The sequence below is a fragment of the Nasonia vitripennis genome (assembly GCF_009193385.2).
Source record: "Nasonia vitripennis strain AsymCx chromosome 4 unlocalized genomic scaffold, Nvit_psr_1.1 chr4_random0006, whole genome shotgun sequence".
NCBI classification, from domain to species: domain Eukaryota; kingdom Metazoa; phylum Arthropoda; class Insecta; order Hymenoptera; family Pteromalidae; genus Nasonia; species Nasonia vitripennis.
In genome coordinates this window covers 1,324,350-1,342,187 of record NW_022279641.1, presented here as the reverse complement: position 1 = coordinate 1,342,187, position 17,838 = coordinate 1,324,350, and the positions used below count along the sequence as shown (strand labels likewise).

Genomic DNA, 17,838 nt, shown 5'->3' with positions numbered 1-17,838 from the left:
TAAGAAAAAAGAGGTTTATTTGAAGTTCGTTCAATTATAAACGATTAGGTGGCTAGTAAGGTATAATGTAATTTAAGTTATTTTACTTCATTTTATAGCATTATGGACTCATTTCGATTTAGTAGTCAATACAGAGAAAGATTACACTGCTAGACTTCTTGTTGATATGTTAAAAGATGACAGCAATTATTTGTATTTAACAGAAAACTTAGCTGAAGAGGAATTTGAAGTTATCGATATATTGAATACGTTTGATTATCCATGCATTAATGTACCCGAAATCTAATATGTAATACCTTATAAATAATAAAAAGACAATAACCTTATTTATTTAAATATATATAAATTCATTTCTGAAAATTCTGAATCTGTAAAACTAAATTAATAAATTATTTCACTACATTGTTTAAAATGATTTTTTATTATACGTAGGGTCGTATTAAGAATTAATAATTATAAAATAATTAATATTATAGGTTTAATAAAAATAATTTACGTTTTTAATTTTTTTTCCCGGGATGTACATGTTTACTTTACGATTACAAACTTTTTGTTGGGTTATAATGCTTTTGAATCATTTCACATATTTGAAACTTTCAAATCTGGCGATTTTTGGCGATTTGTCTCCAATAGGTGGCGACACCAGGTTTCCCAATACTGGCCACACTGAGGTAAGAGGGCATAAATTTGTTTATTACAATAAAACTCTACGCGGATAAATCATAATAAAGTGGTATTTCGTATTGTTGGAAAAATAATAAAACTAGACATCGTTATGTTTTTGAAATTTCAAACATTAATGCTTGATTAATAATTAAATGCCTTACATTCTGTAAACAGTTTGTATACATAATTGAAAGCGAAACTTGTTCTAACTATACATTCGGAAGTTTAAAAAAAATAGTACATTGTACAACAAGGGGCCAAAATGGGCTTTTCCAAGCGAGGATGATGTTTGAGCACGATTGGTAGTTGAGGGCACCGTAGGCGCCCGAGACGGATACAAAAATGAGTTGAAATTTTGAGAAAAAATAGTTCTTTTTCTTTTGCTAAGTTCTTTTTGCAGCTTATGAAACCGGTAAGTTTATAAAAGGTATTAAGATTCAAACTCTTTGTCTCTCACCCTGTATACCCTGTACAACTGAAAATTACTATTTTTGTTAAACCTCGCTAACTTAGGTTTAGACTGTTTTGAGAAAATTCATGATTTTATGAGGTTATAAGGACCTTATTGTATTTAAAATTTTTTCATGAAAATTATATGATTTAATATTTTGACGGGTGCTCCTTCAGTAAAATAATTAAGATTAAAATTATATTTAAAATCATCAATATACTGTATATTTGAACAATATTTTATCTACTGGAACTATAAATTTTGTTGGAGGAAGCTACGTGCTAAAGATTTGGCAGCGGTTTTTTTAATACAGTAGATGATAGACTATAGAACACGTACAAAATTTGGATTAAAATTTTCATCGCATCAGTTAAACGTTACGTCCAAAATATCTAAGAATAATTTATGAGGATTTCGGATATTTCCAAGATCGGTTCGCACGTTTATTACCGAGCTTTTGTTGTCACTCAACCAGCCGACGTCTCAGACTCTGCCCGGGTTTTCCCCGTTTGAGACGGACGATGCAGATCATTATAGACTTGACACGGCCAGGTATATAGAAGAGCACAGACAATGCGTCTATTTATCTTTTACTGCAATACCTACTTGAGCAATCCCCGAATTACACATCCCTCAGGTTTACCCATCTTATGCGCTCCTCCTAAGACTGCAAACATTCTACTGCATATAAATACTCTTTCTTTTTTAAAAAAATTAATGGCAGGATATTTTGAAGTCGTTGACAAGGCGATTTGATTGGTTAAGAAACAAATATTCGGTCTGAATATTGTTACGATTTTAAACTTCTAACTTCAAAAAAAATGAGCATGCAAAGCACGTGCTGAGTTTAACTAGTAATACAGAAAGAAAAGATTTTTCAACAAGAAGCTTATAGAGAGCTTGCATTTTGAATGCGCTAATAAATACAACTTCTATATATTTATTTATTTATTTAGTACAAAGAAAATCTCGACGTTTTTGTTAATTTTTCAGCATCATATGCATATAAATTATTTCATATTTAACATTTTAACTATAGGAAAATATATCTTTCAGCATTTAACAATTTGATTTTATCCATTCTTTAATTATTTTTTTGTTGACTCGATTTACTTATTTCTAGCACTTTTTAATTCTTTGACAGTGCATTAAACAGTGAGATCGCTTTAATATAACAATTCTTATTACTAACTCTCTTTTTATTTATCAATACTATATAATAGTTTTATTTCTGGTAATACTAGTTGAGTTGAGGTATAGGGTTTTGAGATCATTGTACTATAGCTTTGAAGCCTCTACGGTAAACAATTGTTCGAGATTGAGGGGATTATTTTGCGTGACAAAATTATTTTTGTATATAATTTTTAGAATTTTTTTTCTGTATTTTTTGTATTAAATCTCTATTGTTCTGATGCGCTCCACCCCAGCCTATGATATCATAGCTTATTATACTATGGATAAAAGCATAAGATATTAACATTAAAGTCTCAGTTGACATTGATTTCGCAATTTTGTGAAATGTATTCACTAGATATTTAGTTTACACATATGCATTTTCCATTTTAGATTATAATCTATAACTATACCAAGATATTTGCAGTTTTCGACCCTAATTAATTTTTCATCCTGTATTTTTATATCTATTTGCTTATTTATATTTATATTCTTGCATAATATTAAATGAAATCGACATCGTGTCTTGCAGCTATTTGAATTTCAAGTCTCGCTTAGCGGCGCGAGCCTATCTCTCTCAGTGTAAGTCCCAAGACGATTGATATTGACTATCTTGGATTTATGTCTTGGTGAACGACGAATAGAATAGACGACGTCATTGAAGAACCAAACTTTTTGTCCTTGGGAATATTCAACGTTGAGAGCTCGTTTGTCGTACCAAGACTTCGTCTTTTCCGATTGTAAGTTAATCCAGTCTCGTGCTATTTTATGGATCTCGCTGAGTTTCCTCCGAAGTCTGTGTACGTAGTCTCCGTCTCCTTTAATCTCGACCTCCTGTGGTAGACACCCTCGAATTAAGTCCAAAGGAAGCCTCAGATCAAAACCGGTGTACATCTCAGCTGGAGTAGTTCCGGTCGTCGCATGTTTGGTGGACCTGTAAGCTAACAGAAATTGTGAAACCCAGCGATCTCAGTCTTTCTGATTGTCGTGTATGTATTTTGTGAGATAGTGAAGTGTTTGTTGTTGTCTTTCTGCTTATCCGTTTGATTGTGGGTGTAATGGTGATGTTCTTGTCTTTTTAATTCCTAACAACTCAGACAAATTTTTAATCAATTTCGAATCGAAATTTGTTCCTTGATCAATATTTACATCTAAAGGTACCCCATACCTACAGACAATCTGATCAACGAAAATCTCGACAATGGTTTTTGTTCTCATATTAGAGAGAGGAAAAGCTTCAACCCACTTCGAGAAACAGTCTGTCACAACTAAGATGTATTTATTGCCTAAAGAAGAAAGTGGAAAGGGACCTAAAATATCCATTTGAAGTCATTCGAATGGAACTCCTAAATTGTAAATCATCATTTCACCATGGCTTTTATCTGGAGGACCTTTCTTTGCAATACAAACTTCACAGGATTTACACCAATTTTCTACATCTGTCTTGCAAGTAGCCCAATAAAATCTTTTTCTAATTTTATCTAAAGTTTTGTTTACTCCGAAATGTCCTCCAGATGGTGAATCATGTGCTTCTTCTAAAATATCTTTGATTTTATCTATAGGAACAACCAATTGACGAATTTTATGATCTAAATTCGTTGAAACCCATTCTCTATACAAAATTCCATTAATCAACACTAACGAATCCCATTGTGAACAATAGATTTTAGTGAATTCATCCATCGAAGAAATTTCTTGCCATGCTGGTTTTTTCTGTAATTCCTTCGTTTGACAAATAAAAGAAATAGCCTCATCTTCTGCTTGACTCTTCTTCCAATCTTCCGACGTATTTTCTTCAAAAATAATACGGCAAATAGTCTCTTCATTGAATTTTTCTTCTACTCTGGAACAATATTTACATGAAAAATCTTCACAAGGGCGTCTTGAAAGTCCATCAGCATTTCCATGTAAATTACCTTTCCTGTGAACAATTTTGTAGTCATACTGATCCAATTTCCCTAACCAACGAGATAATTGTCCATCTAGTTCTTTAAACGATAATAACCAAGTCAAAGAGGAATGATCAGTCCTAATGATGAAAGGTTTACCGACAAGGTAATGATGAAAATGTTTTAACGATTCTATAATAGCGAGGAGTTCACGTCGAGTGACGCAATAATTTCTCTCCGGTTTAGAAAGGACTCTACTATAATAACCTATGACACGTTCGATTCCATCTTGCTTCAGAGAAAGAACCGACCCAATTCCATGATCAGAAGCATCAGTATCTAAAATAAATTCAGAAGAAAGAGAAGGAAATGCCAAAATTGGAGGTTTTGTAAGAACCTCTTTTAATTTTGAAAAGGCTTTTTGACAATCTTCAGACCATATGAACTTTTCAGTTAATTTATACAAAGGTTTTACTATATCAGCAAATCCTTTAATGAGACGCCTATAATAACCACAGAAATTCACAAAACTCAACACAGCCTTTTTGTTATGAGGAATTGGCCAATTTACAATAGATTGAATTTTCTTTGGATCAGCTGATTTTCCTTTTTCAGAAACAATGTATCCTAAATATTCGACTTGCCTGCTGAAGAAAACACATTTCTTCTTATTTAGACGTAAACCTGCTTCTTGAAAACGAACAAATACCTTTTTTAAATTGGATATCATCTCATTAAATGACTTTCCTAATACCATGTTCTAACCTAATTCCTAACATCATCTAAATAAATTAAACAGAATTTTGAGAGATAATCTCTGAGTAACTTTTCCATCAAACGTTGAAAAGTCGCCGGTGCATTGCATAATCCGAATGGCATAACCTTAAATTGCCATAAACCTTTTCCAATTGAGAAAGCCGTAATTTTCCTATCCTCTTCCCTAATCTTGATTTGCCAGCATCCACTCTTCAAGTCCAATGTACAAAACCACGAATATCCTGTAAGTTTATCAAGAGTATCATCAACTCTTGGTAAAGGGTAATCGTAATTGCATTAATTTTTTGGAATTTAATACAAAAACGAATTTTTCCATCCTTCTTCTTCTTGGGAACTACAGGTGAGCAATACGTACTATCGGATTCTTCAATGACTCCTTGAGAATGCATCTCAGCAATACATTCATCTAATTCCTTAATTTGATGAATAGGGGGTCTTCGAATAGGTTGTTTAATTGGTAGATTATGGAGTAATTGAATTTTGTGTTCAACCAAATTACATTTTCCAGTAACGTCATCATCTTGAAAAATTTCTTCAAATTCGTGTAGAAGATCCGTAAACTCCCGACGTTGATCTTGATCCAAATTCTCTGAGTTCTTGTCAAAAATTTCTTTTAATGAGCCTGGTATAACCTTACTAGAATCGACTATTCTTGAAATTTGTTTATTAATGATTGAACTTGGAGTATTTAAAATAATTTTAGTAATTAAATCTGTAATACCAGTTGCATCAAGAAAATCACTTCCAAGTATACAATCATCAATAATATTTCCGACAAAAACATCTAAATTAGCTACATGATTCACCCAATTTTAACGACGCTGAAATCAAAAATTCAACTGGTACCTTTTCTCCAGTTGGATACTTAAGTGTTGTAAAATTAATAGGAATTCTCATATCTTTTGACTCAACAAATTTTGGATTTATAATAGTCACATCAGAACCAGAATCTACTTTACAAGCTTTGTCACTAATTAAACCATTAAAATAAAATTTATTAGAGTTCCTATTAATTCTTCCAACATGGCAATCAATCCGATAAGAGTGGGAGTTTGTTGGAGTCTTGCCAAGTCCAGTTAAACTTGCTCCAGAAAGTTTAACATAACCTAGCTTCCCTGATGTGTTGACAAAGTCGGACAATTAGAATGAAATGTCCTTTTTTACCACAATTCCAACACTATTTCTTTTACAAAATCTTGAAAATTCTGTCTGCCTTACGGCTGAGATGACGAACTAACACTCTTTGGAAATGATCGCTTGTCCTGATTAACTTTAACTTCCATAGGTCTTGCCAGAGCAATTTGAAGCGAATCAATTCTTTCTAATTGAAGAATTTTCCGAATTAAATTGTTGAAAATAGCAATTACAAATTGAGCACAGGCGATTTTATTTTGAGTTTTAAAAGGACAATCAGGAGAAATCAAACCAGCTAATCTCATAAGATCAGCAGCTAATGTTGGAAAATCTTCACCCCGTTGTTGACGCCTGTTCTGAAATTGGAAATAATATGTTGGTGCAAAATGTGCATCACCAAAACGTAACTCTAAACTCGATGTTAACTTATCAAAATATATTGGAACAGTATCTTTATAGCTATCAAGAACAGATTTAGCTTTTCCCCGTAAAGAAGCAGCTAAAGCAACCATTATCCTAGCACTATCCTAACTATTTGCTCTAGCAATTAATTGAAATTGATTCAAAAACTCACGCAGTGGTGTTGTACCATCATACGTATCCGGTTTGAGATTATAACCTAAACTAATACTTTGTGTTGATTGTGTATTGTCCAGTGGGTGTACATTATTAGACCTTAACCTATCGGATGTGCCAGTCGCTATAGCAGAATTTGTGTTTATGTTTGTGTTAGAAATATTTGAACGACATAGCTCAGTTAATCGACGTTCGAGATCCTATTGTTTCCTTGTCCACTCTGACCGTTCTGTGAGTAATGCCTCGTTTGACCGTTGCAGTCTCTCGATGTCTTCAACCAGGTGCTTTATTTTCTCCTCATAGTTCTCGCGAAGCCGTTTCTCGGACAGAAAATCCTGATCCCGTCGTCGAAGCTCGTCGGAAAGGGTTACTTCTTCCACAGAACGTTGAGATAAACGGACTTCCAAATCTTTTCGTTGAGCATGTTCGTTTTCTAGTTGTATCTTCAAGTTGTTTATCTCCTTAATAGCAGCCACCAGTGTTGGATTTGGAACATTAGTGTGTGTACTGAGGATTGGGGTTTGTGAAGATTGTGTGTGTCTGAAAACATTTGTGTCCTCCAGATTCGTCTGTTCAAGATTCAATAAATCCACTTCTTCTCGTGAATCATCAATGGATTGTGCTGGTGCATCCGGCTTGTGTGTTGTTCTTGGAAGCATCTTGCCAGATCGAAGATGCATAAAATAATCACTCAAAAACACTAGTATCCCGGACGAGCCCCCAAAATGTTATGATCGGGTTCGGGTAATAAAAATAACACGTTATTTATAGAAAATCATTCTTGAACTCGGACTCTTTATTCGAACGTAAACATAACTGTTCTCAACGGCTGACAGAACCAGACTGAACATAAACAATAACATCCGCGACGTCGTTGATCTCGTTGTTAAGGTCGCTATGCGTGATTCTTGGTGTTCGAATCGCGCAATGTTCAGGTTCGGTCACAACAGTATAATAAGCTCACGTGGTAAGTTCAAATTTGTCAACTATCAAACTGGAAAATGATGTATATATTTATAAAAATATACAAAAACCAACGTGTCAAATGCAATCGCGGTGGTATTCGAGATGATTAATTGTGTTAATGGTGGGAGTAGGCCCTTTGAAGAAGGATCATGAGTCTTAAACTCCAATCACATGTTATTATGTAGATATTGTCATACAGTAAACAAAGTTGCTGAATATTTTGCACTGTGTTAGCTATCAACCTCTATGACAGAATGTCCCCATGAAGTAGCAGACATTATTTCTGATTTATTTATTAATTATAATCAATTTTACTTGATGTTTACTGCATGTTTGTATGTTCAGAATGATTCTACTTTAGTCTGAGTGATCCGAGTGGTCTGCTTTCCGAATGGAAATTTAAATTGTACGTTTTTGTTATAGTACGAGATGCTGCATGTTCACGTACGTTTCGTACTAGTTACGGTAGTTCATCGGCTGCAGTCGTGCACAATTAGGATTTTTATTAGAAAATTCCTTTTTTAAGATATTATACAGTGTTATCTAATGTCAAAACCTTATAATTCATAGTATCAAACATTAGAATGGTGATATAAATTGTTTAGAGTATAAAATACTCTCAAAAATCTGTAAAAATAATGTCGCTTAGGGAGTGAAAAAATACCACGTTGTAGAGGACACTTAATTGAATATGTAAACAAAGTTTGAGCGATATGCTAAGAAAATAAATATTCCGGTAAACTACCTTATAATTCAAACATTTTATACAGCATTATACAGAAACGTACACGGACGTCCAAGAATTCGTACGCAGGCGTAGGTAAATGTGTGAAAATTTAGTAGAACTAAGGAAAATAGGATAAGGATCGTGCAAAACTGTCCCTAGGTGGTTTCCGGTTCTTTCTTCTCGCAAGCGCTAAGCTTTTATACTCTTATTAGTGTACCAGACTGATCATGTTACTGCGAATTAAGTTAATTATAGCAGTGAGAAATGAAAGTTAAGTCATACAATTGTATATATTTCTGTAAATAGTCCGTAAAAATTTGGATTTAAAAATTTATTTTATTCATGCGTTCGTACGTTTATGTCTATTTCCGTACGCCGCTGTACAAAATGTTCGTAACAAAATAGGACATTACGCTACATGTAGCCTAAGTAGCACATTGCCTACCCGAGCCCGCTGTCACGCCTATCCATGCCATAAGCAGTCCTATTTTGCACCATGTAAGCGCACGAGTGTAAAGAGCTTGATAAACATACGGTGCAAAAAAAGGACTCTTAGGTCACATTGCCCTATAAATGTTTTAAGAACTCCTATAAGAAACGTTTTCATATGAATGTTCTAAACACAGTCTTGAAAACGTGACTATAGTGATTTAGAAAGGTTTCCAACACGTTACTACATAAAAGTAGACGTTTTCAGATTTTTAAAGCGTTTCTAAAGCGTTTTAAAACTTTTGAAGAAACGTTTTAAAACAAAGCTTGCTATATGTGATGCTTTTCTATGCATAAAGTACAACTTTCCCTTCTCTAACCAAGCTAGATATAATCTGCGGAAATTCATGCGGAAAGGATCTAAGCATGTGGCCTATCTTTGCCCCACTCCCTATTTTACTTATGACCTTATACATAATAAACGACACGAGTTTCAATTTACCTCATGTGAAACAGTGGGTATTGGACGCGGTGTACATTGCTATCAATAACAATCATCCAAACTCGCTAGAGCTTCTGCTCAAATACGGATTTGATCCAAACGTTCCCGAAGTGTTATACGGATCAACACCACCACTTTGGGAAACTATTATTAGGGACAATGCCGAATTATTCAGGATCCTTGCCATCTATGGCGCCAACGTTAACGAGAGATTCGGTCAAAATGAGCAATAATACAAGCACCGGTTTTATTTATCTTGAAAATATATCTCAAAAAATTGAGTGATTCCGCGGTAACAGCCATGGTAGAAGTGGCACACGTGGCATTGCAGTTACGAAGAGCGTGGTATTCATAACGCGTAATGCCTCGATTATTTATATAAGCCAAGCTTAGATTAAGTATAATGTGTATCGGAATCTTGTATGTATACATCGGGAGATTAGGTCAGGCATCTACGCTGTCGCTGGATCCCACGTACCGCGCATGCACCGTGTACTATAGAATTAACAGGTTTCAAGCAGTAAACCAGCTTTTGATAACTCACTCTCGTTAGCAGGTTCCTAGCTAGAAACCCGTTAAAAATGTCGCTTTGATAGCAGGTTTTTTAGCTAATTTTATGCTAATTTTTAACGGGTCTTCCACATTTCTAGCTGGAAACCCGTTAATATTTTTACCCAAGAGTAGCAGCTCTAAAACGCTTGAAGTATTGATCGGATGTTTTTAAACCACGGCGAGAGCGCCTAGAAAATACTTTTGAGGTACGTGGCAAAAATCCACGCAGCTGGTCATCTAATCAATCCAAAGATAGAAGAGCATCTTAGGGATCGAAAGGAGCTCGGCGAACTTTTTATCAGTTGTACGCAAGAACTTGATAGGATGAAGTCGATACAGATTCATGAACGGAAAACGCTCTTTGAAATTTTATTAACGGGGAAAAATACTTTATTAGTTTATTTACAGAATCCAGCTTTTGCCGCTGCTTTGGAGCAGGCACTGAAGCCCGGCAAGTCGAAAGAACGATTTCCAGAATATGGACCAGAATGCAGAGGAAAATGCGGAAGAATACGAGAACGATTTAAGTCCATTTGTATGATAGAAGAGGCTTTGAATCAAATGTTTTATATGCATCTTCCAGACACGGTAGTAGCTGAAATGGCAAAGTATTGCTACATCGATGACTTGCGGGCATTACTACCCGAAGAGTTAAAATTCGCTTCCGACATATTTAATTAGATATTTTTATTCTATGCAAGGTATAAATTAGTTAGTTTTATTTTTTATCATAAATTATTTTTTTACGATATTATGAAATAAATACAGATATTATGAAATAAGTTCAGATATTATTCTCGTACAATTTTTTTTTCCCTAATACATCATTAATTTTTCTTAAAATTAATTTTGTATCAACCTATTATTTATTATCTAATACACACCTAACCATCTATATATCTTTCAGGTAACATAACTTATTCGAATAAAATGAATATAAAATGTATAAGAATTCCAGCACACACAATAAATAAAATCACACACAGCTGCAAATTTTGTTTACAAAAATAGCTGAATTTCACGTTTATTATTAATTTACATAATAAATATACAAACATATGATATCTCAACCTACTTTCAAAAATACATTGTCGTTTGAATATACAGAAAAAAAAACCGCTGCCAATTCTTTGGCACGTAGCTTCCTTCAACATTATGTATTACTTTAATATGAAACTGTTTTTACTCCATACATAATTACATACAGTTTTTGTACTTTTCTGTTTTATGGATAAAATTATTTAACATGTGCTGCACATAAGCGGGTGAGTGGACAAAATTTTCATTTATCGTATAACATAGATAAAAGTGTGTTTTTCCAGTATTTTATCTATTTCTTGGGATCGAATCAATGAAATTAGTTAAAATCACTTAAAATTCGTATTATTCTTTCTCTCGTTCGCCGAGCTATAATTAATTAATGGTTATTGAACGAAATATCGCCATGAAAAAAACGTACATGCAAGACTGAAATCTCGTTTTTCATGGATTGATAAAAAGAAAACAGAGAAAACGAACCTAGGTAGATTAGCTGAGATAGAAATGATGCAGTTTTCAGTTAAACAGAGTATTATACAGGGTGAAAAACCAAATTTTTGAACCTTAATATCTTCGAAACTAACTGGTTTCATAAACAGCCCAAAGAAAGGGCTCATTGTGCTGTGTAATGCTAACTAAATCCAAAATTTATATTTGATTATTGCGTTTTTACTCCTGTTATCGAATTTTATAGAAAAACGACTTTTTTCAGTTTTTGGCGTTTTTCTACGGATCTGCCCCATCAAATGAATTAAAATTATAGTGGTGTATAGTTCTAATAATCTTCAATAATCGTGTTAATTTTTAGAAAGGTTTGACATTTAGTTTTTGAGCAAATATGATTGCTATAAATTGCGCTTTATGGTATATAACAAAAGAACGACGAACGATAATATAAATTTCCCGCGGTAAAAAGATAGGTAATTTTATTCTCTAAAAGGTACATATCAAGCAATTTGTTAAAATTAATCTTTTCGATAACTTTATCAGATAAAACTGAACTTTCAAAACTAAAAAATCGCTCGAAAAAAAAATTGAAAAAATGTAAAAAAGGACTTTTTAACCATGTTACAGTAAAAACAAAGAAAATGAGACTTAGTGGCTTAAAATCCACTTAGTAGAAGCCGAGATACGGGCGTATACATACGCACACACACACATACATCCATACGGACATTTTCCAAAAACACTATTTTTAACTTAAAGTACTTCTAAACACACTTCCAACGTATTTTTAGACAAACTCCAAAAATCACTATTACAAAGCTTCCTTAGAAAGGAAGCAAAAGAATATTGATTAACGAATCTGATTAGCAATAGCGTCGAGTATCCTCTGCAAAGTTTGGGCTTCAAGTCCGAAAAAAGGTCGATCTCGTGGTGGTCGGTCCCGGTCGACTTCTCGCCTCCGTCGGCGCAGCAAAAAATCATCGTAATCTTCTGTGATCTGAGGGTTCACCTTCGCGTAGTACAGCGCGGCGAAACCACTGTAGATCAGCAACGCTGCTGTGGCAAGCTAAGAATGAATTTCAAAAAATTAAATAATGTTAATGTTATTTTTATTGACAACACTATCCTTATAGAAAATTAAAGAGCTAGTCCACAGAATCCGACAAATTTTCTGTTCGGTGGGAATATATCTTAGAATCTGCTGAAAATTCTGGCAAAAGTAGAGGACGCTAATTTGAGGTTTAATTGAAAAAATCACATAATGATAATTTTATTTTAAATTATTCAACAGCTCTTAGCATTTTTAAAAAGAGTTACACATATCAATAACTTTTGATTTATAGTTTATATACCAAAAATCACGACTCAATGCTTAATATTCTTTTAAACTTGTTTAATAGCTTCTGAACTATGAATCAGAACCTATTGATATATGTACTCTTTTTAGAAATGCCAATAGCTGACAAATAAATTAAAGCAGAATTCATTATGTAATCATTTCAATTGGCTGATTTGAGATTTTGGCCCCAATAACCGATGCTAAGCAAAATATGATATATTTATATCTCATGTACTCGAAGCCACAATGAATGTTCTCATCATGAGTATATTTTGAGTTTAGTTTTGTTGGACAAGACATTTCGCACTATTGTCATTTTGACTTGGTTCGTTTAAGTAAAATAAAGTGCAGTGCATGCGTATATCATATAAACTTTATACAGATTGTGAAGTAGGACTGTATATTAAATATAACAAATTCGAGTATTAAAAAAATTAAACTAATGTATTAGCCGCTGATTATGCTAACCTTTTAACCTTTGGAAGGTAAATACTAACTTACAGACCGTATTATAAATTTATAAATAAAAACAAATAAAAGTTTCTAAATTTGCGAGATGAAAATAAATTATTTGTTATTAAAAAATACTAATAATACTTTAATATTTCTTCCAAAGAGTTTCGCAAGCATGTTTGCAACAACGCTTTCATCTCGAAACAAATCACGTATAATAACGGGGAACATTTATTTTAATGCAGTCTTAACAAAATGACCGTACCTGAAAAGCAGCCCAGAACTTATAGCTTCCCTCGTTGATCAAAAAATCATAGTATCCACCGTATCCACCCCAGTAGTCGTACTTTCCCTGGCTCACAGCCTTGGAATCACCGGCATGCTCGTCGTGATGATCGGCCACTTCGTCCTGGTAATCGTCGTGAGACATTCGCGACTGGTAACCTTCGCGCTCATGTCGATGCCACCTTGAGTGCCTATGATCATGACATACACAATTGGATTATTCATTTATTTTTTTTTTATTTTTTTTTCGTATAATTTAAGCTTTATCTATGAAAGTCTGGGAGCGTACATGTTATCTCGGAAAATAAAGAGAAAGCAAATTGTGAAATTGAAGTATATTAAAGAAACTGTAATAAATCTTATTATTTTTAATTGAATTTCAAAATCATCACGTTAAATAGATATTTTATTCTTTATTTAAAAAAGCAAACTCTTCAATCTCACCTGTACGATGCCTCTGTGGTAGCAAGCGAAGTGACCTCGGTCGTGATTTTTTCATTGTCCCTGGAAACTATCACAAGCTCTTGCAAATCGGTCAAATTCATTCCGAAACCTCCTCGCCGCGCACATATCGACAGGACAATAAGCTTGCACCAGAATCTCGTTGCCATCTTCGATCTTTCTCTCCAGATACTAAATTAAAGTTCGTAGTCCACCTCGACACCTCAACAGTGCGTTGTACCCAAGGAAATCTTCGCGTCTTTCACCGATACTCATCGCACAGCCACATGGTCGCACAGTTTTCAATGTTCAAAGGTAGTTTTTCATCGCAAATGCCGCTGGCCAACTGAGCCCAAGCCCGAAGTCACTCGCGGGGTGAAGACTCCGAGCGACTCGTTCGTAACTGTATCAGGGAGCAACGTTAAGCAAACGCCGCTAAAGGCTCTAATTGTTACCGATCCGGAGCTCGCTGCTGTTGCTGCTACTTTTTTCCTTTGCGTATGAGCTAGACTTGGTGTAGCTTTGGGATTTTTTTCGTAGCTTCTGCTGGCGAAAATTAACGGGTACACATATGTACGCTATTGATCGTCTGGAACCGATTTTTTCGTTTAAAGGTTACGCGTGCAGTGCTCGCACTTGACTGCGTTAAAACTGATTGGTTACGTATGTAGCTGTATCTTGTTACGATTAGCTTCGTTTTTTAGTTAACGGGTACGTATCAAGTATTACGGGGGATCCGCTTAATGAGAATTGGACAGCTGTTTAGCTTTCACATTAATTTCATAAAACACACTGGTTCTAAAAACGATAGCTGCTATAAAAGATAATATGCTGCTATAAAATATTTTGCTAGAAAATCATAGGTAACACATTTTGCTTAAACACTTATGAATAATCTTTATAGCTATACACTGAAAAAAAACAGCCATTTTAACTAAATTCGCACCAGTAATCCGTCATTGTACGAAGACTCGCCAAAATTACCATAGAGTTTAGCAGTTATTAAAAATCAGTTCGGTCGTTTTTGCTGGTGTCCCGCGTAAACAACCAATTTTACGAGTCGCGACTCGCCAAAACTACCAGTGGCACACCGTTGTTCTTACTGAACAGTCGTTACGGTGGCAGAACGGTTAAAACTACCGGACTTTACAGCAGAGACGACTGTGTTTCTTTTCAGTGTAGGACAACATCGCAAATAACCAATTACTCCACGGCACATTACCTCATAAACTCGACAATGATTACCTGCACTAACAACCGGCTCAAATATTTGCTCCAGCTCTTTCCGTCGTTTTCCGTTTCAGAGATTCCAGAATCGCAACGCCTGCCTTACCGCTGCTTGTACGTACACGTGCGACCACTGGCACGTATTAGAACAGGCGGTTAGCATGTCGTACGGTCCCGTTGAGATAATAATCTAATCAACTAGGCGTTAATCACCGGAGGCTCGCCAGCAGTTTTTTTTTCAGTTGTACGCGTAAGCTAGTAGTGACAGTCACCTGATTGTTGAGGGTCTTTTTGATTCTTTTTTTATTTGATATACGACTACGCAACTTTTTCGATTGAATCATTAATAGGATGATATTGCAGTGATTTTACGAGAAACTGTTGTACGTAACTTTTGATTATTTTTTATTACAATAAATACAGTTACCACAATCTTATAGTTAAAAAATTATTTACACGATTCGCCTAATAATATTTACATACATAAAAAATCGCATAGAAAAAGAAACGTAAAATCTTCAAGGCATCCTGCCGTACTTCTCGATCCCCTCGAGTACCATCTCCAGGTAGTCCCTCCAACTGTGACCATCATCGCTCCTGCCATGTTCGGCCACAGCGGCGAGATGAGCGGGGAAATTAATCTTGTGCCTGGCGATGCTCTTGAGAACCAGAGCCCCAATGTAGATTATAAAGTAGATGCTGAAGTATAGCGGGATGTACCAGAGCTTTCTCCCGATATAGTAGTAGGAATAGGGGCGTTTGTTAAGTCGCTGGTCCATCATCTCCGGCTCTTCGGTCGTGGGTCGATGGTGGTGATGGTGGTGGTGGAAGTGGTCGTCAGGGATTTGGTCATAGATTGTCTCCTGGGGCTGAACATAAGATGGAAGATCGTCAAAGTGATCAGGAAAGTCTAGAGATTTCGGCGGCTGATCAAAGTCAAAGCTGGGAGGTTTGCTGTCGTACTCGGTAAGAGACGGAGGTGAGTCGCCGCTCGGGCCGGAGGAGTATGTATTATCTGAAAGCTAAATTTATGGTTTAATTTTTTAATAAATAATATAACGGTCAGTGAAATGACTCGATGACAATTTTTTTATCACATCATACAAAGGCGTTTTTTATTTTAACTTGATAATAGCTAACAAAAAAACCATTTATTGAAGAGGATACAAAGGTCAATTTAAAATTTAAATTTCGCGCTTGAATGTAGAAGGAAAAATGCAACTTATTTGCAAATGACAAATAGTAGTAGACAATAGTGAAAGCCATTTTATGATAAGCCATTTTACAAAGTTTTAAGTTTAGGCATAAATATTTCGTTAAATAGCTGTTAATGCCTCAAAAACACATGATTTAAATGCCATTATTATCGAGATATTTATTAACAAACTTTGAACTTTGTAAAATGACGATCACACAACGAAGAGCGAATGTCACAGTTTACCTTTGGCCTTCATTATTTGTTATTAGCAAATTGATTGAATTTTATTCTGCTATATCGCGGCGCGAAATTTTAAATTTTGACAAAATCTTGTTCACAAAAATAGTATAAAAGTACCTTAGTAGGTGAATAAATCGAAAAACTGTCCGGTGGCGTTGACATCGGATTAGAGTCGAAGTTTGTGGGCGGGTAATCGTAGGTCATGGAAACGACAGGCTTTGTATAAATTACATCGTTACTCGAAGCTGCCCCGGCAAGCGGCGGACCACCCGATTGTTTTAAAGCGTTTGAATGGGACAGAACATGCTCAAACTTGGACGGCGGATGAAACCGATCCTGGGCTCGACTCCTTCCCTTAAGACTGTCGAGCTTTGCAACCATTTCTTCGTCTAGCGTTGAGTATCTGTAATCAGAAAATCCTGACATTTTATTTCAAGAAACATCAAAATTCTAGAAGAATAGCAGAACAGTATGATATACAAACAAAAACACGCACTTGGCAGTAGATGGATGATCGATAGCTTCTCCGGGCCTCAGCTCATCGACGCCCTTGGAAGTGAGCGTATAAATCGGCGACACGGTAAAGGCGACGCCCTGTGATCTAGCCTGTCCGTTATTATTCGTCGCCACTCTCGAGTACGCGGATACAAAACCCAAGGAAACCATCGTCAATATTAACTTCTTCATTATGTCTGTCTGAGATTGGTAAAAGACCGGTAATCTATAAAACGGCCATCCTCCGAACGTCGACTGGGTTAAATGGCCGGAATACGCGGGTCGAGACTGGGCTATATAGACTCGGCTCGAAGTGTAACTGTATACATTGGATACCGCACCGATAATTAGCAGGGTAAATTGTAACGGACGAACTAGTTACGAGATGGTAAAATGCTCGTGAATGAAGTGTGAGAGGCAACGATAATAAATTTACTATATGATAATAAATTATGTAGTGCGAATTCACTTTTGGAGAAGAGGTATGCAATTAATGTAAAATAGGAATATAGGATATATTTCACAATAAATTTGTGAATTGAATTAGTAGAAGATGTTTTATGAATAAAAAGGTAACATAATAAGCGAAAAAAGAAAAAAGTTCAGAATTTTAATCGCCAAACATTCTCTAAGCATTGAAATAAAAATCCCTGCATTGATATCAAAACTAAAAGTGTACGAAGTATCCTACTCTTAAAAAAAGAGAGGAATCATCATTCTATTCGTTCTCGGATTGGTCGTCGATTGGCCAATAAGCTTACGAGATAAATAGCGGGACGCGCGTGATAGTTTGCTTCTAACCTATGAAAATGTTTAATATAAAGCAGAGTGCA

At 35.1% G+C, this 17,838-nt stretch overlaps 2 protein-coding genes across 2 annotated transcripts; both read right to left on the bottom strand.

Annotated features, from left to right (window-relative positions):
• Positions 1-10,859: 10,859 nt before the first annotated feature.
• Positions 10,860-14,598, bottom strand: LOC100679164. The gene is made up of 3 exons (XM_003425057.3): positions 13,849-14,598; positions 13,385-13,595; positions 10,860-12,393 (listed from the first exon to the last, which is right to left on the bottom strand). Exons 1-3 carry the CDS (start codon positions 14,013-14,015, stop codon positions 12,178-12,180), a joined length of 594 nt encoding a protein of 197 aa, XP_003425105.1. The 5' UTR covers positions 14,016-14,598; the 3' UTR covers positions 10,860-12,177.
• Positions 14,599-15,451: 853 nt separating this feature from the next.
• Positions 15,452-16,936, bottom strand: LOC103318042. The gene is made up of 2 exons (XM_031928367.2): positions 16,628-16,936; positions 15,452-16,094 (listed from the first exon to the last, which is right to left on the bottom strand). Exons 1-2 carry the CDS (start codon positions 16,934-16,936, stop codon positions 15,591-15,593), a joined length of 813 nt encoding a protein of 270 aa, XP_031784227.1. The 3' UTR covers positions 15,452-15,590.
• Positions 16,937-17,838: the final 902 nt, after the last annotated feature.

What these genes read in the sequence shown, in the direction of transcription:
- LOC103318042 (XM_031928367.2), bottom strand. Translation starts at nt 16,936, where the DNA reads ATGTCAGGATTTTCTGATTACAGATACTCAACGCTAGACGAAGAAATG. An exon ending in CGATTTATTCACCTACTAAG is followed by an intron (nt 16,095 to 16,627) that starts GTACTTTTATAC and finishes CCATAAATTTAG; the next exon opens with CTTTCAGATAATACATACTC.
- LOC100679164 (XM_003425057.3), bottom strand. Translation starts at nt 14,015, where the DNA reads ATGGCAACGAGATTCTGGTGCAAGCTTATTGTCCTGTCGATATGTGCG. An exon ending in ACCACAGAGGCATCGTACAG is followed by an intron (nt 13,596 to 13,848) that starts GTGAGATTGAAG and finishes TCATGATCATAG; the next exon opens with GCACTCAAGGTGGCATCGAC. An exon ending in AGTTCTGGGCTGCTTTTCAG is followed by an intron (nt 12,394 to 13,384) that starts GTACGGTCATTT and finishes ATTCATTCTTAG; the next exon opens with CTTGCCACAGCAGCGTTGCT.